Source organism: Equus przewalskii, chromosome 15 (assembly GCF_037783145.1).
Source record: "Equus przewalskii isolate Varuska chromosome 15, EquPr2, whole genome shotgun sequence".
Lineage (NCBI taxonomy): Eukaryota > Metazoa > Chordata > Mammalia > Perissodactyla > Equidae > Equus > Equus przewalskii.
The window spans coordinates 68,182,188-68,202,910 of NC_091845.1; the positions used below are offsets into that span (position 1 = coordinate 68,182,188).

A 20,723-nucleotide genomic window follows, 5' to 3' on the forward strand; every position below is an offset into this window, starting at 1 on the left:
AAAAATATAGACAGCAAGGGGAGAGAAGATAAGATGCAAAAAGAAAAATCAAATATATATATGATGAAATACCTGATTCTGGTCAAGATGGACTAAGCTGCTGCAGCCTCAAGATGGAGTAACCCCATCCTGCCAACCACTCCCACTGATTCCAACTGAGAACTCTGGACAAAACATAAAAAGCAACCTGAGAACTCTGAAAAGTAAACAAAAGCAGGCATTTTCTGAAGGAGCATGAGTTTCCCATTTTCTTTTTTCTTTTATGGCTTTGTGCTGGGGGCAGACCCCAGTCCTGGAGCTGTGGTGGGAGTGGAGCAGGTTGCTAAAACTCAGTAGAAACCCTGTATTTCTGGGCAGAAGAACTGGGAAAAGGGGCCCCTGTTTGTCAAAAGTAGTGAAAGAAATCCCCATTTTTCCCCTCTTTTCTCTGATGGTCTGCTCTCATGGTTTGGAGCTGAGTGGAAGCCCAGATACCTAAAATTAAAAGAAACCCTGTTTTCCTAGCCAGAGGTACTGAGAAGAGAGGCCCTGTTGGCCAGCATGTGGGGATCACCTCAGAGAGAAGAGAACTGGAGAAGGGGATCCTCTCATTCTAATTAGGGAAACCGCGTAAGTCCCAGGCTCTCTGCTAAGCTGTACGTGGATGGGAAAGGCCCTCTAGAGGATAATGAAGGCTTTGGACACCAAACAGATTAGAACCACTGCCCACAGAAGATGAGCTAGCACTTGCATTCTGAACCAACTGAGTTGATTGCCTCCTTAAAAAACAAATTAAAATTCTATAGAGAATTATAGTAGGACTTAGAGTCTATACAACATAATATTTGAAATGTTCAGGGTAAAAATCCAAAATTGTGGAACATACAAGGAACCAAGATATGTGAACTATTCTCAAAGGAAAAGACAGTGAACAGATGCCAACCTCAATTTGACTCAGATGCTACAATTATCAGACACAGCCGTTAAAGCAGCTGTTATAACTATGCTCCATGAGATAAAGCAAACAACTTGAAATGAACAGAAAGCTGTTCTCAGCAGAAAAATAGAGAAAACAAAAAAGAGCCAAAAGAAAGTTTTAGAAGTAGAAAAAATATATCTGAAATGAGAAAATTCACTGGGTGGGCTCAATAACAGAGTGAAGGTGAGAGAGGAAAGAGTCAGTGAACTTAAAGATAGATTAATTATAAAATCTGAAGAAAGAAAAGAGATTTTAAAAAATCAACAGAGCCTCAGAGACTTGTGTAACACTATCAAAGGTTTAACACTTCTTTCATTGGCATTCTAGAAGAAAGTAGAAATAAAGGAAAATTAGACTCATTCAGAAAAAATATTTGAGGAAATAATGGCCAAAAACTTCCCAAATTGGTAAGAGATAACTTTACAAATTTTATAAACTCAGAGAAAACTCCACTTGGACGCATCATGACTTGTTGAAAACAAAAGATAAAGAAAACTCTTGAAGAATCTAGAGAAATATGTGTTACAAAAGAAGAGAACAACTATTCAAATGACTGGATTTCTCATCAGAAACCAGGGAGGTCAGAAGACAGTGAAACAACGTTTTTTTCTTTAAAGTGCTGAAAGGAAAGAACTGTGAACACAGAATTTTATATCCAGTGAAAATAGCCCTGCAGAATGAAGGCAAAATAAAGACATCCTCAGATGAAGGAAAACTGAGAATTTGTTGCCAACAGCCACATTCTGAAGGAGAGCTAAGATGGGTCCGCAGGGAGTTGGAGTGAGGTCAAGTGACTGGTGACTGGATGGTGAGAGAATATAGTGGGCAAGTGAAACCCAGGAAGGGACATGAATGAGAAATCATGTCAGGGCTTGGAAGGGAGGCTGGGTGAGTAAGAGCAAGCGGCAGGTGCCAGATGCAGCTCGCCCATGAACAGAGCTATACTGTTTGTAAGGTAATTTCATACATGTGATCTCACTGGGTTCCCTCCCAAACCCGGTGTGTTCATAACCCTGAGTTACTATGCCTCAGATGCAGGTGGAGAAACTGAAGCTCAAAGAGGTTTTCTGCCTTACTGGGACATGACCCTGGGCTGGCAACTCCTGATTCAGTGTGTTTTCCCAAGAGTTTTCAGAGATGGGGAGGTGACTGTAAGAGGGTGGGTGTCTTAGCCTCAGGCTGCCATAACAAATGCCGTAGACTGCGTGGTTTAAACAACAGTAATTTATTTTCTCACAGTTCTGGAGCCTGGGAAGTCTAAGATCAAGGCACTGGCCAATTTGGTCCCTGGTGAGAGCTCTCTTCCTGGCTTGCACATGGCTTACCTTCTTGCTGTGTCCTCACATGGTGGAGAGAGTCCTGGTGGCTCTTCCTCTCCTTAGAATGGCACCGCTTTTATCAGATCAGGGCTCCACCCTTATGACCTCATTTAACCACAATAGCCTGCCTACAGGCCATATCATCAAAGCAGTCACATGCGGAGTTAGGGCTTCAACACATGAGTTTTGGGGGGATACAATTCAGTCTATAGCAGGGGATATAATCAACAATGCAATCACAGGAAAGAACCCTATAAATCAGCATTTCCCAAAATTGTAATCACCTGGCTATTTGTTGACAATTTCATAGTCCAGCCCACACTCACATCAATTCAATCGCATTCTCTGGGGGTGAGACACAGGCGTCCATGCTTTTTTGAAGCTCCACAGGCAATTCCAGCGTGCATACAACATTGGAAAACACTGCTATAAATCCTGATTGAATCAGTCCTGTGAGGTATCTCACGGTGGTTCACTGCTGGAAATGAGAAGGTTGGTAGAATCGGAAGGATTATTAAGTGAACATGACCAATCCCTTTCTTGTTTGTTATCATTCTCCATAATTTCTTTCCTCCAAAAGTTTTCTCCATCTTCACGTTGAATTATCCATCATACATCTAGGAGTAGAAGACGTCTTTAATCATTTCCCTCAGAGAGTTCTAGCCAACAGCTTGATCTGGTGACATTTGGCCAGCCCTGCTCCATGAAGTCAGTCTGAGTCTCTTCAGAAAATGAGAGTTGGCTTTTTTCTTGGAATCCTGGAAGGTTAGAATTTGGAAATTGGAATGACTTTAGAAATCACTGAGTTGTACTGTATCTGTTTACAGATAAGGAAGTGGAAGCTACAGACATCTGAACTGTGGGTTTTACCGAAGACTAATCACAGCACCAAGTCCAATGCTGTTTTGTCGCAATGATTTATAGTCTATAATTATGTTTCTAGAACACAAGTTCACCTTAAAGTTAGTCCACGAAAAGGAGATAATAAAATCTATCTATGCGTTGTTGAAATGTTGGAGATGACACATATGAAGCTCAGAATACACCCTGTGGCTGGCACATAATCAACTAGTATTATCCCTGAATGAATTCTCTAAGCCTGGTAATACACTTGACAGTTAAAAATAAAAATCCATTGTGAAGAATGATCAGCCTTTATATCACTTTGCTTATCTTCTATTTTCCCAAAGAGAGTGGGCTTTTATTTTCACTTGCCCATTTTTCTATTTTCACTTTGTCCATCTACTTAATGCACAGATTTTCTGTTTGCTCATTATAGTGTACATTTGCAAGATTTTAGTGTGGATTTCCTAAAGCATAACTGTATTCTTTTTCCCATTATGCCAACCACGGCTTGTTTCTTAGCCTTTCTTTTTCTAACATCAAGTGCGTTGTTTCTCAAAGTGTGGTCCCTGGACGGTAACATCAGCATCATTTAGGAACTCAAGAGAAATGCAGATTTTTGATTGCCCCCCCACACCTACTGAATCAGAAACTCTGGGATTCGGGCCCTCCAGAGAGTTCTGATTTAGGCTAGAGTTTGAGAACTACTGACCCAGCATTATACATATTGAGTCTAAATTATTCATCTTTGATGGGGGTCTTTTCACCAGATATTAATGGGTATTGGGAAAAGAATTATTTTCCTGTAAAACCCTGATAAGTAAGTGTCCTTTTTGCAGGACTTCTCAATGCCTTTAATAGGCTAGTGTACACCGTGATTCTGAGAGATTCAATAGTCAAACCAATTTGACCACAGAATCTTGTGTCAGGGGCATCTTATCAGGCTGGTGTTTTATAGAAACCACTTTGGGAAACAGTAGTTGAAAGAGTGAATCCAGGGATCAGACATGGATTTGAATCTTATTTCTGCAATTACTGGTCATGTGTTCTTGGGCACGTCATTTTGCCTCTCCGAGCTTCCATTTCCCCATCTGTAAAATGAGGATAATAACAGAGCCTACATCATAGGCTACTGTGAACAGTAATGAATGTAAAGTGCTTCGAACAACACTTTGCATAGAATAAAAGCTTAATGAGTGTTACCTATTGTTTAAAATTATGCTGATGGTAACGACAATGATGATAGTGATGATGACAAATGATATTAGAGCTGAGGGCCATGGTGGAAAGAATGCCAGGCAGGAAATGAGGAGAGCCAGATGCTAGTTTTAGTTCTGTCACTAACTAGCTTTGTGATCTTGAAAAGTCACCTGATTGCCCTGGACCTCAACTTTATTATTTGTATAATGAGGAGCTTGGGCAAAGCCAGTGTTTTTCATACCGTGGGACACCAAAGAATTTCCAATACATGGATTTCTAAAAACTAGTCTTAAAGGACACTCTACCTTTAGAGTTTGTGTTTGAGGGATCATGGAGGGTCGCCTTTCCTGCATCCCCTTTTACAAATGCCCCCGACTTCACACAAAAATGGAATATTTCTCAGCTGTTCTAAATCTGATTACGGTGCTCTGCTCAGATGTAAAACCCTTCTAGGGAGGCATGGGGTGGGAGTTGGGGTGGTGTTGTCAATCAAGGAGTCATTTTAAATATTGGGTCTATAGCCCTCCTTTAAGCTAGGTAAGGCTTCAGGTCTTTCCCATTCTGTACATGTTTCTGTTAAGGAAGAAGTGTGTCACTAGAAATGGGGCATTTGAACTCCTGTTTGGATGTTCTGAATTCAGGTATAGAGTGAGGGTGACAGAAGTGATGGTAAATTTCATTTAGTAATCTGGCCCATTCCATTTCCCAACTCTTGTCAAAGGATGCATCTCTCCTGAGTGGGAATTCCATGAGAATAAAGCAAAGAACATATAGGGGAAAAATTGATGGAGAGCAAGCATTGTTTCATCAGGCAGAAAAAATCATAGCAAGAACCTCAATGGTTTACCTATCTTGGAATGGAATCCTAAGTAAGATGTCATCGCAGATACCCTCAGTAACATACTTATTTCAATTAAAAGATGAAATTAGACTCTATCTGAGGCAGGGATGTTGATTGGTTTTACAAAATGAGGACCAGTTCTGCCATAATTATGCTATATGGGGACATGTCGCATAAAGTGAATGAGCTGAGTTGCAACTTCAACATTCTGAAGAGAAAAATATGTAAAACAGATTATAAGAAATATTATTTTATCAAAAAATATAGTAATAGCCCATGTGTCAAGTGTGCTTAATTTAGCAATATTAAATTTTTGCCACCGTATTTGGATTCTTGAGTTAAACTCTGTGCCTCTAAGTGAAAGAGTAGCTGGTATAATTAATAGTTGTTTGGTAAAGTGTTTTTGGGTACGTTTCCCGGAAGTGAGAAAATGTCGTCTAATGACTGAGTAACAGATTCTTTTATTAAACCTTTTTTAAATTATTTATTTATTTTATTGTGGTAACTGGTTCATAATGTTATATAAATTTCAGGTATACCTCATTATATTTCGATTTCTGTGTAGATTACATCATGTTCACTATCCAAAGACTAATTACAATCAATCACCATACATGTGCCTAATCACCCCTTTTGCCCTCTTCCCTCACCTCTTACCCTTTCCCCTCTGGTAACCACCAATCCAATCTCTGTCTCTCTGTGATTGTTTGTTGTTGTTTTTATCTTCTACTTATGAGTGAGATCATATGATGTTTGGCTTTCTCCCTCTGACTTACTGCGCTTAGCATAATACCCTCAAGGTCCATCCATGTTGTTACAAATGGCCAGATTTCATCATTTCTTATGGCCGAGTAGTATTCCATTGTGCAAATATATCACATCTTCTTTATCCATTCATCCCTTGATGGGCACGTAGTTTGCTTCCAAGTCTTGGCTATTGTAAATAATGCTGCAATGAACATAGAGGTGCATGTATGTTTATGCATTCATGTTTTCATGTTCTTTGGATAAATACCCAGCAGTGGGGTAGCCAGATCATATGGTAGATCTATTCTTAATTTTTTGAGGATACTCCATACTGCTTTCCATAGTGGTTGCACAAGTTTGCACTCCCATCAGCAGTGTGTGAGAGTTCCCTTCTCTCCACGTCCTCTCCAACACTTATTTCCTGTCTTGTTAGTTATAGCCATTCTGATAGGAGTGAAGTGATATCTCATTGTAGTTTTGATTTGTGTTTCCCTGATAGTTAATGATTTTAAACATCTTTTCATGTGCCTGTTGGCCATCTGTATATCTGCTTTGAAGAAATGTCTGTTCAGATCTTTTGCCTATTTTTTAATTGGGTTGTTAGATTTTTTGTTGTTGAGATATATGAGTCTTTATATATTTTGGATATTAACCCCTTATCAGATATATGGTTTGCAAATATCTTCTCCCGATTGTTAGGTTGTCTTTTCATTTTGTTGATGGTTTCCTTTGCTGTGCAGAAGCTTTTTAGTTTGATGTAGTCCCATTTGTTCATTTTTTCTATTGTTTCCCTTGGCTGGTCAGACATGGTACTTGAAAATATGCTGCTAAGACCAATGTTGAAGAGCCTACTGCCTATATTTTCTTCTAGAAGTTTCATGGTGTCACATCTTACATTCAAGTCTTTAATCCATTTTGAGTTAATTTTTGTGTATGGTGTAAGATAATGGTCTACGTTCATTCTTTTGCACATGGCTGTCCAGTTTCCCCAACACCATTTATTGAAGAGACTTTCCTTTCTTCATTGTATGTTCTTGGCTCCCTTATCGAAAATTAGCTGTCCATAAATGTGTGGGTTTATTTCTGGGCTCTCGATTCTGTTTCATTGCTATATTAGTCTGTTTTTGTGCCAGTACCGTGCTGTTTTGGTTACTATAACTTTGTAGTGTATTTTGAAATCAGGGAGTGTGATACCTCCAGCTTTGTTCTTTTTTATCAGGGTTCCTTTGGCTATTTGGGGTCTTTTGTTGCTCCATATAAATTTTAGGATTCTTTTTTCTATTTCTATGGAAAATGTTGTTGGAACTTTGATAGGGGTTGCATTGAATCTGTAGATTGATTTAGGAAGTATGGACATTTTAACGATGTTAATTCTTCCAACCCAAGTGCAAGAAATATCTTTCCATTTCTTCGTGTCATCTTCAAATTCTTTCAACAATGTTTTATAGTTTTCAGTGTACAGATCTTCCACCTCTTTGGTTAAGTTTATTCCTGGATATTTTATTCTTTTTGTTGCAATTACAAATGGGATTGTATACTTAATTTCTCTTTCTGCTACTTTGTTGTTAGTGTATAGAAATGCAACTGATTTTTGTATCTTGATTTTGTATCCTGCAGCTGTACCATATTCATTTATTATTTATAAAAGTTTTCTGGTGGATTCTTTAGGGTTTTCTATATATAAAATCATGTCATCTGAAAATAGTGACAGTTTCACTTCTTCCTTTCCAGTTTGGATCCCTTTTATTTCTTTTCCTTACCTGATTGTTCTGGCTAGGACTTCCAATAATATCTTAAATAGGAATGGTGAAAGTGGGCATCCTTGTCTGGTTGATGTTCTCAGAGGGATAATTTTCAGTTTTTCTCCATTGAGAATATTAGCTGTGTGTTTGTCATATATGGCCTTTATTATGTTGAGGTACTTTCCTTCTGTACCCATTTTATTCAGGGTTTTTATCATAAATGAAAGCTCTATTTTGTCAAATGCTTTCTCTGCATCTATTGAGATGATTGGGTGATTTTTATTCTTCATTTTGTTAATGTGGTGTATCACGTTGATTGATTTGCAGATGTTGAACCATCCTTGCATTCCTGGAACAAATTCCACTTGATCATGGCGTATGATCTTTTTAATGTATTATTATGTTTGATTTGCTAGTATTTTGTTGAAGGTTTTTGCATCGATGTACTATAGTGATATTGATCTGTAATTTTCTTTTTTTGTGTTGTCCTTGTCTGGTTTTGTTATCAGGGTAATGTTGGCTTTGTAGAATGAGTTAGGAAGCTTCTCCTCCTCTTCAATTTTTTTGGAACAGTTTGAGAAGGATAGGTATTAAGTCTTCTTTGAATGTTTGGTGGAATTCATCAGGGAGTTGTCTGGTCCTGGACTTTTATTTTTGGGGAGGTTTTTGATTACTGTTTCAATCTCCTACCTGGTGATTGGTTTATTTAAATTCTCTATTTCTTCTTGATTCAGTTTTGGATGGTTGTATGATTCTAAGAATTTATCTATTTCTCCTAGATTATCCAATTTGTTGGCATATATCTTTTCATAGTATTCTCTTATAGTCTTTTGTTTTTCTGAGGTGTCTGTTGTAATTTCTCCTGTTTCATTTCTGATTTTATTTATTTGAGACTTCTCTCTTTTTTTCTTGGTGAGTCTAGCTAAAACTTTGTCAATTTTGTTTACTTTTCAAAGAATCAGCTCTTGGTCTCATTGATTTTTTCTGTTGTTTTTTAAGTCTCTATTTCATTTATTTCTGCTCTGATTTTTATTTCCTTCCTTCTACTGATTTGGGGCTTTGTTTGTTCTCCTTTTCCAGTACCTTCTGGTGTGGTTAGATTGTTTATTTGAGATTTTTCTTGTTTGTTGCGTAGCTCTGTGTTGCTATAAACTTCCTTCTTAGAACTGCTTTTGCTATATCCCATAAATTTTGGCATGTTGTATTTTCATTTGTCTTCAGATATTTTTGATTTCTCCTTTGACTTCTTCATTGGCCCAATCATTGTTTGGTAGCATTTTGTTTAATCCCCATGTATTTGTGGCTTTTCTGAGTTTCTTCCTGTAGTTGACTTCTAGTTTCATACCTTTGTGACCTGAAAAGATGTTTGGTATTATTTCAGTCTTCTTAAATTTATTGAGACTTGTTTTGTGGCCTAATATGTGATCAGTCTTGGAGAATGTTCCATGTGCATTTGAAAAGAGTTAGAATTCTGTGGTTTTCAGATGGAATGTTCTGTATATATCTACTAAGTCCATCTGGTCTAATGGGTCATTTAAGGCCACTGTTTCCTTATTGATCTTCTGTTTGGATGATCTATCCATTGGTATAAGTGGAGTGTCGAAGTCCTCTACTATTATTGTGTTACTATCCATTTCTCTTTTTATGTCTGTTAATAGTTGCTTTATATATTTAGGTGCTCCTATGTTGGGTGAGTAGAAATTTACAAGTGTTATATCCTCTTGTTGGATTGTTCCCTTTATCATTATGTAATGCCCTTCTTTGTCTCTTGTTACAGTTTTTGTTTTAAATTCTATTTTGTCTAATATAGATATTGCTACCCTGGCTTTCTCTTCATTGCCATTTGCATGGAGTATCTTTTTCGATCCCTTCACTTTCTGTTTGTGAGTGTCTTTAGGTCTGAAGTGTGTCTCTTCTATGTAGCATATATATGGGTCTTGTTTTTTTTATCCAATCAGCCACCTATGACTTTTGATTGGAGCTTTTAGTCCATTGACATTTAAAGTAGCTATTGATAAGTATGTACTTATTGCTATTTTGTTACCTTTCTTCTGGGTGTTTTGGTAGTTCTTCTTCTCTTCCTCTCTTCCCTTGTGGTTTAATGGCTTTCTTGAGTATTATGCTTGGGTTCCTTTCTCCTAATTTTTTATGTCTTTATTATAGGTTTCTGGTCTGTGATTACCATGGGGTTCATACATAATAACCTATGTATATAGCAACCTATATTAAGTTGATGGTCTCTTTAATTTGACCTCTTTCTGAAAGCTCTACTCTCTTACTCCCCTCCTCCTGCATTTTATGCTTTTGATATCATATCTAACCTCTTTTTGTGTGTATGTTTATCCATTACCCACTTATCATGGAAATAGGTAATTTTAGTACGTTTGTCTTTTCACCTTCATATTATCTTCATAGGTGGTTGATCTGCTACCTCTACTGTATTTTTGCCTTTACCAGTGATTTTATTGCCTTTGTTTTTTTTTTATAACTTTCTTATTCCTATCTGTGGTCTTCTCTTTCCCACTTAAATAAGTACCTTTAGCATTTCTTGTAAAACTGTTTTCTTGGTGATAAACTCCTTTAATTTTTGCTTGTCTGGGTAACTCTTTATTTCTCCTTCCACTCTGAATAACTTTGCCAGGTAGAGTATTCTTGGCTGTAGGGTTTTTCCTTTGAAGTCTTTAAATATATTGTGCCAATCCTTTCTAGCCTGTAGGCTTTCTCCTGAGAAGTCAGCTGATAGGCTTATGGGGTTTCCTTTGTATGTAACTTGTTGCCTTTCTCTTGCAACTTTTAGGATTCTCTCTTTGTCTTTAATTTTGGACATTTTAATTATAATCTGTCTTGTTGTGAGCCTCTTTGGGTTTATCTTGTTTGGTTCTCTCTGTGCTTCCTGTACCTGGATATCTATTTCCTTCTTTAGATTAGGAAAGTTTTCAGCTATTATATCTTCAAGTAGATTCTCTGCCCCATTGTCTCTCTCTTCTTCTCCTGGGACACCTATAATACAAATGTTAGTGCACTTGCTATTATCTCAGAGTTCCCTTAGACTGTTATCATTCTGTTTAATTCTTTTTTCTTTTATCTTTTCAGCTTGGGTGATTCCTCTAGTCTCTCATCCAGCTCACTGATCCCTTCTTCTGTATCATCTACTCTGCTATTGAGTCCGTCTAGTGAATTTTTCATTTCCAGTGTTGTATTCTTCATTTCTGATTGGTTCTTTTTTATATTTTCCAATCTTGGTTAATGTTCTCACTGAGTGCACCCATTCTTCTCCCAACATCGGTGAGCATCCTTATGACTTTTTGTTTGAATTCTTTGTTAGGTAGACCTTTTATTTCTGTTTCATGTAGTCCTTTTTCTGGAGTTTTGTCCTGTTCTCTTATTGGAATGTATTCCTTTGCCTCATCATTTTGCCTCTTTCTCTGTGCTTATATCTATGTATTAGGTGGGTCAGGTACCTCACCTAATCTTGGAGAAGTGTCCTTATGTAAGAGATGCCTTATGAGGCCTGGCAGGGTGCCTCCCTCTTGTCACCAGTTCCAAATGTTCTAGGATTGACCCCTGGGTGAGTTACATGTGTCTTTCTGTTGTGGCAGGGTTGCACTTGCTGCAGGTGCCCAGGGAGGCTGGGTGTCCCCCTGGCCAGCTGGTTGTGATACTCAGCTGCGTGTGACTGCTATGGACCATTTAGTCACTTTATCGGGCATGGGGAGCCCCAGCACAGTTGGCTGCAAGATCTAATAGTACATTCCTGTTGCAGTTTATCTGTTAAGTGAGTAGGCCCTCAGCTTGACTGGTTGCTAGGCTCAGGGATTTACAGTTGCTGTAGGCTTCTGGCCTGCAAGGCTCTTGTCAGCTCTCTCAGGATTGCAGCTGAGTGGGGCTGGCCCCATGCACAGGAGCGTGCAATTGTTTTAGGCTTTGGAAGGTGGGGCTGATCCCCTATGTGGCTTAGGATTGCTTCCAGCTGGCCATGAGGTGCTGTGGCTTGTAAAGGTGGCATTTTTTTCTCTCCAGAAAGGAATTTCTGCCTCTTCTACTTCTGTCAGGACTGTCCCTTGTTGCAGGGGTTCTTTTAATCCAGTTTTCAGTTCTCTCTCAGGGGTAATTGTTCCTAGAGTAGTTGTAAATTTGTTGTCTTCATGGGAGGAGGTGAGTTCAGAGTCTGCCTACGCCGCCATCTTGACACCTCTCTGTAAAACATTTTGCAAGATTACTGGGTGGTTTTTGGCATATAAACTCAGAAACAACTCAAAGAATTGTTTGACACTGCTATAATAAAACTCCTTCACTACCCATCTATCTATGTAAACAATATTTATCAGTGCCTAAATCTAAAAGAATAACTATTAAAAGAATTCATATTAAAATTTGCCTCACTCTTAACAAATTTTAGTAAGTAAAAATAATAGAGAAAAACTACCCATCTCATTAAGAAATGCATTTCCAATAAAAATCTTTACTTTTTGTTTTGATAGAATTACCAAAATTTAAATATACCTGGTGTTTTGATAAATTCTACTGGTAATCCATCTAGAAAAAATTTTAACACATGGAAGGTTATAGTCATAGGAAATAAAAGACATACATTTAAATATATGTTTTTTGCTGCAGAGAACTATGATTAGACAAGAAAAGATCTTAAAGCATGTAAATATATTACAGTTAGAATGAAATTCTGTGAAGGAAGTATCTGGAATAGAAATACATGTTTAAGGAGAGAAATGAACACTACAAAATATCTTATAATCCTGAACGTATTTACATATATTTTAAATCGATAATGGTGGTATTGAATCACTATGATATTTAGATTCCATTGGGTAAATTAAAAGAGAAATGTGGAAGTTTTATTTTTAAATGTCAGTTTTTACAATATGTCACAAATTACATCTTTTTCAATCACTTAAACTCATAATAAAATAATTAGATGTTAACTTTAAAATATGTAAGGCAGGAGTTCATAATTTTTTTTCCTTTGAGGAGGAGATGTAAGCAAAAGTGTCCAAAGATGAGTAGGTAGGATCATTTCTCAGATCCTATGTGGGGCCAGCTTCCCTGGAGCTGACCCTGAGGTGAGGATTCTCGTGCATGTGATTGTCACTCACGGGAGAACTAGAAAGGGAATGGAGGCAGCAAGACAGGGAAGGAGTAGAAGCCAAACAAGGGTGTCATCTTAGACCAAGTGCCATTGAGGCCAGCTTCAGCTTGCTCCTCCTGGCACTCAGGATTGTGACTTATGCTGCAGAGTTGTTCTGACCTGAAGCAAAGATGTCAGGCTTTCTTACTCCCCTGGGGGTCATTGATTGGTCAAGGGCTGCCTTAGGGAGGGCCGTAAACTCCCAGGCACTGATGCTGCATGTGATTAAAGCCACTCCAGAGGCTGGACAGGATCCCTCTGAAGAAGAATAGTAGGTGCTGATGCTGGAAGCAAATCTTACATGGAGGTGGTCAGGGAAAAGAGGGAAGAGGGAAGGAGGGGCAGGAATGTTATCCTAGAAATTAATGCTAAAAAACAGACCAGAGGGATTTTGGACATAGCCTGTCCAGCTCTGCACATTCCCTCTAGCTCTGAATCAATGATACCAGCCACCAAATGTGCTAAGCATGAAATTTCAGATCATGAATGTACCAACGTTTTCCTAGGAAGAAGTATAACCATAATTCTACTTATAAGTTGCTCACTTATATGTATTATCACATCACACTTTTATTTTGACTATTGAAAATGGTAAAACTACATGTGTTCATTTCATATGGGGCATAAAAAGGAGTAGACTCTAGAAGGAATGTTTTAAACAAATCCTGTGACATTAAGAGCAATGCATATTTTAATGTTTTGCAGATGGTGAGGATGCAAGATGATCATAGCAGCAAAGAAGATAGCTCCATTGGCATGTGTAATTCCATGTGGTTGTAACCAGAGAGCATAAATCATCTGTTAGAGGTGGAGCATTAGGTGGCAGGAATTTTTCATGAAAAGAATTGGCTAGTTACATGCTAAATTTGTTCTGTTTCAAATCTGAGGGAAACACATTCCTGAGTGAAGACATCAATGAACAGGCCTGAGAAACTAGAAATGATTTTGTTTCTCCTGAGAATTGGGACAACTGACCTTGAAGAGTTGACTGAATTTTTTCTTTGACAGCTCTGTATGGGTCAGGCATCAATTCCAATGATGTATCTGCCTAAATAAGATTTCTGTCATAATTTTCATCCTATCTATACCTCAAATGGGACTTGAGTAAAAAGCAGTTACAATTAGAATTTTCTGGGAATGTCTTCTAGCTATTCATAGAACTAGACACCCATGCCTATGTCTTCAGTTCTGATACGACCCCAATGTTGCATCTAGCACTGATTGCCCTGTAAAACCCACCTGTGAGGCTGCCATCACCATAGTCAATGCTTGCTCTTTACCAAGACATTTACAAAAGAACGGAATTTGTGAGAAAGAAAAAAGTGAAACGAGGCTAATTGTATGAACTGCTATTTTGTGCTGTCATCATTTGTTTTATGTTTTGGTATACTTTGCTTTGTGTGTACTTGATTTTTGCTGCAAAAAAACAAAACATTATGAAAAAGGATGACCGGTTCTGTATGACCGGAATGCTTCTTGGGAATTACAACATGGCAAGAGACAAGTTCTGAAATAAAAGCAAGTCTGACCTGGAAGCTTGTTCTGTTCATTTTTATTTAACAGAAGTCTCCCTCAGACCCATTGGAATGCCAGTACGTGATTAAACATATTTGAAAAATATACATAAAATGTAAAATAAGCCAAGAGTGAAGTCATTTTAAAAATCATCCAATTTGGTTAAGGCAACAGGTAATTGCCAAGTCCATGAGTATATATTGTATATTTTAAAAAGTGACTGTTAATGGGGTATTACTATAGGCAATCTTGTACTTTTTCCACATAATTTTCCTTACATTACTCCTGTTTTAATGATTTAAAAATAATCCAGTCAATTAATTCTAGGTTGTCAAAAATCTTAAAGTAGCCATTTGTTGCTCTCTGGGAACTTCTAAAGCAAACTTGACTCATTTAATGAATTAGTTTTGTTTTTCCCTAAGAATCCTGGTGTGTATGTGTGTGTTTAAATGTATGCACAAAAAATACATCAGACCCCTAAACCTGAAAGTAACGTGGGTTATCAAGAATGTGAAGCCAGAGGCACTCACCCTGCTGATGGGAGTGTAAATTGTTCCACCTTTACATTAGAGCATCATCTTAGCAATATCTAGTTAGGTTGACGATGCACATATCCTACAACCCAGTGATCCCACTACTAGATTTATATGCCTATAGATCTTGCACATGTACAGAGAGAAGCAAACATGAACACGTTCACTGCAGTGTTCTGTGTTTTAGTGAAGACTTGAAACCAACCAAAATGTCCTAAATGTGGTATGTTCATACAATGGAATATGATACAGCAGTCCCATTGATAAACTAGAGCTGTATCTATAACCGTGGACAAATCTCAAAGATAGTATTGAACCAAAAAGAGTTGTGGAAGGATACATAATGACATCATTTATACGACATTTTAAAACCTGAGAAGTAATGCTATGTATTGTTTATGAACACCCACAACTGTAGTAAGAGCATATATAGAGACAATAAGCACCAAATTCAAGACAATGGTTATCTTTCAATGGAGAGGGGTAAAGCCGGGGTTCAACTGTCATTATAATGTTTTATCTCTTAATCTGGGTGATGGAAAAATGGGTGTTTCTTATTTTTTTTATACACCTTTGGATCCCTGACATATTTCATAATTAAAAGAGTGAACCAAGTCATCAAAATAAATGTAAAATTTAAGTAAGTCCTTATGCTACATCCAGAACTGTGTTAAGAATTGTGGAAAATTTAAAAATATATATAACTATCCTTGACTTGAGAAGTTTGCATTAAGTCAAGGTCGCTAGAGTTAGGGAACATTCTAGAACAATGGTTCTCCTTGACACCAAGTACCAGGGAAAATTGTCCCCTTCACTGATATGCTACATAATTTTGATCAATATAGAAAATTAGTTTGTTACCACTGAGTGTACATTCACTTTTGATGTAAATTTTTATGTCTGAGTGGTCACTTGAGGTTGCAGAGCACAATTTGATGCATTAGAGGTAAGAGGGGTGACATTAAGTGACATTGTTTCACTGAAGGAACAGTTACACTGTAAATATAGGAGACTTTCAAAATAAGTGTATTATATATTTTGGACATTCAAACCAAAAGATAGTACTTGAATGTGTGCTATGGGCACAAGAAAGTTGAAAACCAATGGCGGAGAATGACCATAGGATGATAAAAATACTGTGCATGACTTCAGAGTAACGCTGCTGAGTAGAGCCAGTAACTGCTTTGGAAATCAAAGAAGGAAAAAATCACTTGGCATTTAAATAATTGGAGAAGACTTCAAGGAATAAACGGGATTCATAGCAGATCCCTACTTACAGATCCCTAATGCTCTCCTCCTAGCTCCTGTAAGATAACAGTACAAACTCCCTCCATGCCTTAAAACCTCTGCAAAATCTTACCTTTGCTTACCTTGCCAGCCCTCTCTCTTCCCACTGCAAGCAACCTCTTCCCCTCCCGACCACCTATTCATCTTGTTGGGCTGTCTCCTGTTTGGTAACACCTTTCCTAAGCTTCCCAAAGCTGAGCAATATAACCCTTGTCCCACTGTATAGTCTCCTAATACTGGATCTCTCCCTCCGGGTCCCAGCAGGGAGCATTATAATGGCTCAGCCCATTCACTTGTCTGTGTCCCCAAGAGACACTGAAGTGAGCATTCCCATTTGTTCATCACTATACCCCCAACACCTAGGATAGTGCCTGGCACTTAAAAGGCATTCAATAAAGAATTGATGAATGAATGAGCAAAGTCACCTTGAAAGATAAATATGATTTGATTTGATGGAGAGGAGAGGAACTGGCATGAGCAATGACCAGGATACAAAAGCCAGCAAGACCTGTGTGTTTGTTTGTGCACTGAGTTGAGTGGGGAAATTGAGACTGTGTGAGCAGGGCTTGTACGGGGGCCAGTATGACTGGATTGGAAACCTGGGGATTAGTGGAAGCTGAGGTCATAGCAAGTGTGATGAGTTGCTGAAAGGCCTTTTTATATAAGCTTAAAAAAACCCAGTAAACTTTTAAAAAATCTTGAACCATTCCACAATAGGCGATCTGTTTGACTATGGAGTCATTGATAAGCAAAATTGCACTTGCTCAAAAAGGAGCCACGGCACACGCATCAGATACGCATTTTCCCAGGGGTTCTGTGCAGAAATGACCCACAGCTGAGCCACCGCAGTCTTACATGGCATGGACAATGCACTGTGGAACAGCTGGTCAGAATTACAGATGACTAAGAATCCTGTGATCTCTCTGGAAAACTTCATTTGACATTTTAAATCTGATTCTTAGATCTATTATCTGAATGTGAGCAGTGTGGTTGAGAATTTGAATAGTCATAGTTGAACATGTGTGCACTCCCTATTGGATTCCCTAAATTAAAACCTCTTTCTATCGTCTGATCCAGAATTCTGGAATTTTCTTTTGACTAAATTTCTTCTCTGGTCCTCCCTTGTCCACCTTGACAAGCTTAGCACCTCTCACCTTGTCGTACATCAGAAATTTAATAGGTGTTCAATAACTACTTTTCTTTGTGTAGGAGGAGATAAATGAATAAAGCCTATCTTGCTGAGCCTGGTGAGTAACCTGTTGGCCTCCCTCCCTTCTTCTCCAAGCTTCTGCTTCCCAAACTGAATTTGGATTCTGTATTGAGAAAAAGTCCTATACCAGCTAGAAGTTGTCCTCTACACAAATGCCACTGATAAGGAAGTTCTCGTCTCCTCTGATGAGGACAACAGCTATGTGGAGGCCTTGCTCACTTGACAACTGTTTGCAATCTCTTACAAAAGAATATATCAGACTCCAGGATGATGGATATTATGAGAACAGACTAGTAAACGGCGTAAGTCATCTTTTACCCTCTCTGTTACCAGCACTTCCGCAAAGTAAAAAAAAGTTTTTTCTGATATGAAATAAGTTGATCTACAGTTTCCCTGTGTTTCATGGCCTTGGAGAGCCACAATCCTGGCTACTCAAAGTGTAGCTGATGGTCCGTGAACCAGCAGCAGACCATCACCTGAGAGCTTGTTAGAAATGCAGAATCTCTAGGCTCCACCCAAGTCAATTGTATCACAGTTTAACAACATCTCCAGGTGATTCATGTGCACATGTACGTTTGAGAAGTGCTGGCCTAGAGCTCACTTGTTTGAAGCTCTGCTAATGAGTAGATGCAATTTGCAGATTTTCTGTTCAGCTTGGCCTCCTATATAGAGCATCTACCTTATAGCATGCATTATGCCAGAAATAGGGAATAGAAAGATAAATAAAATGTGACATGTGCCTGAGCTCATAGTCTAGCTGGGAAGACCCAGAAAGAGTGTTAATTTAATGTAGCAGTGCTACGGTGAAGGTACGCGGAGAGCACCGTGGGAATTTAGAGAAGGACTTCTTTCCCCAGGCTGGGATCCAGAGAAGGTTTCTTCAAGAAGAGGTCCTTTGATCTGAATGAAAATGATTGGATACAATTTAGCCAGGCAAAAATCAGGTAAGTAATCCAACAAAAAGTAATTGTCTCTCCTGGCTCTTTGTCCTTAAAATATATTTTTGGTTAAACCATGAACCCCATTGCGTTCATGGGGAAGGGGGATTGACTATGTGGATTCTGTATTGAAATACTTCATTGTGTGGGTCCTCATATGCATGCAAATATATAGTCGATCCATTTGGAAGATCAAGATGGTATATGGTGATTACTATCTAAAAGGACAGATACTGGGGCTGGCCTGGTGGCGCAGTGGTTAATTTCGCACCTTCTGCTTCAGCGGCCCGGGGTTCACCAGTTCTGATCCCGGGTGCAGATCTATGCATTGCTTGTCAAGCCATTCTCTGGCAGGCGTCCCACATATAAAGTAGAGGGAGATGGTCACGGATGTTAGCTCAGGGACAGTTTTCTTCAGCAAAAAGAGGAGGATTGGCGGCAGATATTAGCTCAGGGCTAATGTTCCTCAAAAAAGAAAAAAAAGATATTAAAAGGGCAGATACTGAAAAGGCCAAATAGACACCATTTCCGCACCTAAGGCAAGAAGGAGAGGGAAAAGGAAAAAAAACACATTTGGTGAGTTCTTACTATGTCCCAGATGCTGTGATAGGTACTTCATACACATTATTTCATTTAATACTGGCAACAAAAGGAAGAGTAAGATATCATTACCTCCATTTTATAAATGAGGGTTCCAGGACTCAGCAAGAGAAGGGCACACAGTCCAGGGTAAAGCAGGATTTAGATCTGGATTTGCCTGGTTCTTCCAAAGACTGTATTCTTTTCACGCATTCTAAAGGGAAGAGAAATTGGCTGTAAGGTACAAAATAAAATAGCCAGGATTAGGCATCAGTTGCTTGAATTCTAGTCCTAACCCTACCCCTAACTAGTTGTGTCACCTTGGATCAATCACTGCATCTCTGGGCCTTGATTTCTTCATAAATACAATGGGGATAAAAATTGTACCAATTTCATTGGATTAAATGAAGTAATACTTAGCACAATGCGTGGCATGTGGAAGAGAAATAATGTTAACTCTTATCATGTTCCTCCTCTTCATCATCATTATCAGTAAAATGGAGAGGTTGGGCTAATCTTCCCTAAAATTCCCTCAGTTTATAAATTCTGTGATTAAGAATTTGCTACTTTCTTTGGTATCTGGAGCTTCTTTATGAAACCCTTCAACTGGTGACCTCATCTTAAGAATTTGGTCTTTGCTTAAAATTAGCCACTCCATTCGTGTAACCCATTCTCATCCCAGGCACGTCCAGCCGGCTGCGGGTGTTTCATTCATAGCTGTGACAGAGAGCTGTGTCGGTGTTTTGGAGATTCTTGCAGGAGCTCCATCAGGTCTGTCATGCTGTGTTGCTGTGTTCAGCTCCCTCTACATAAGAGTCCTCATGCCAGACCAGCAGGATTTCTGTTCAGTGAACACATTTGCAGTGATAAATGAACCACACTCCACAGCTTCGATGCTAATGATCTTGTTCTGTTATCTGACATCCTGTAGGTTTAAAGATGGTCCAGGATGCAATTCAGAATCATGGAAAGAATAAGAATAAGACTTGTCCTGCTAAATACTGGTTTTGTGATGCTGGGTTTGTGGCTTAACTTCTTGGAACCTCCATTTTTCTCATCTGTGAAATTGGTTTTGTGCGATTTGGCATGTGTGAAGAGCATTATACAGTGTCTGGCTCCCAGGAGCTACTCCACAGAAGTTAAGAACCATCCCTAATGACTCTGTTTGGGAAGCTAGTGATAACTCTCAGGGGCGACCAAGGAACAGGGTTGTGTGAAATTTTGGAGAGGGCTGATCATGGGCTTTATCAGCCTTTTACAGTAGCTTTGCTATCACTGGGACACTTCTGTCACTGTTTGGGTAGCAGATTTCAGCAACAGCTTTCACTTCAGCGTTTCCACGGGATACCTTTCTAAGATTCTCCTTGACACGGGCTGGGATGTGACCTCAGACCCCTTCACACTCACAGCTATTCCATAGCAATGGACTGACTGCACGGCGGGGCAGAATCCATGACATTCCTTTTTACATATGCATTTTAGTAACACAGGAGTGACTGTCCTCAGGGCTTCTGCCAATGTTTGCAACTTGCCTGATTGGAAGACTCTTCCCAACTTCCTGAAAACATTTCCTGAACTCAGCATCTAGGTCTCTTGTTTCATCACTTACTCTTGGAGTTAGAATAACTTTCAATTAAGTAGAGTTTTAACATGCAGCACAATTTTACCCCAATGTCAATAGGGGAATGGACACAGCTAACATAGGATCAGATTTGCTTAGTTTCTGCCAGAAACCAGCTGGAGCTGATGTCCTAGCAATGTTGTGGCTGTTTTATAGACAAGTGTTTCTCGAAGTAAGGTCTAGGGACCACTCCCATCAGAATTTCATAGGCCTCATTAAAATGCAGAGTTCCAGGCCCAGCAATCCT

The 20,723-nt window shown here is 38.8% G+C and overlaps 1 protein-coding gene across 1 annotated transcript in view; it reads left to right on the forward strand.

Moving 5' to 3' along the window:
- COL6A5 (collagen type VI alpha 5 chain) overlaps positions 1-14,328 on the forward strand; it is a 130,636-nt gene extending 116,308 nt beyond the window's left edge. The window contains 1 exon segment of the mRNA XM_070576023.1: positions 13,499-14,328. Coding sequence (XP_070432124.1) covers positions 13,499-13,518 — 20 coding nt within the window. The 3' untranslated portion in view covers positions 13,519-14,328.
- The last annotated feature ends 6,395 nt before the right edge of the window (positions 14,329-20,723 follow it).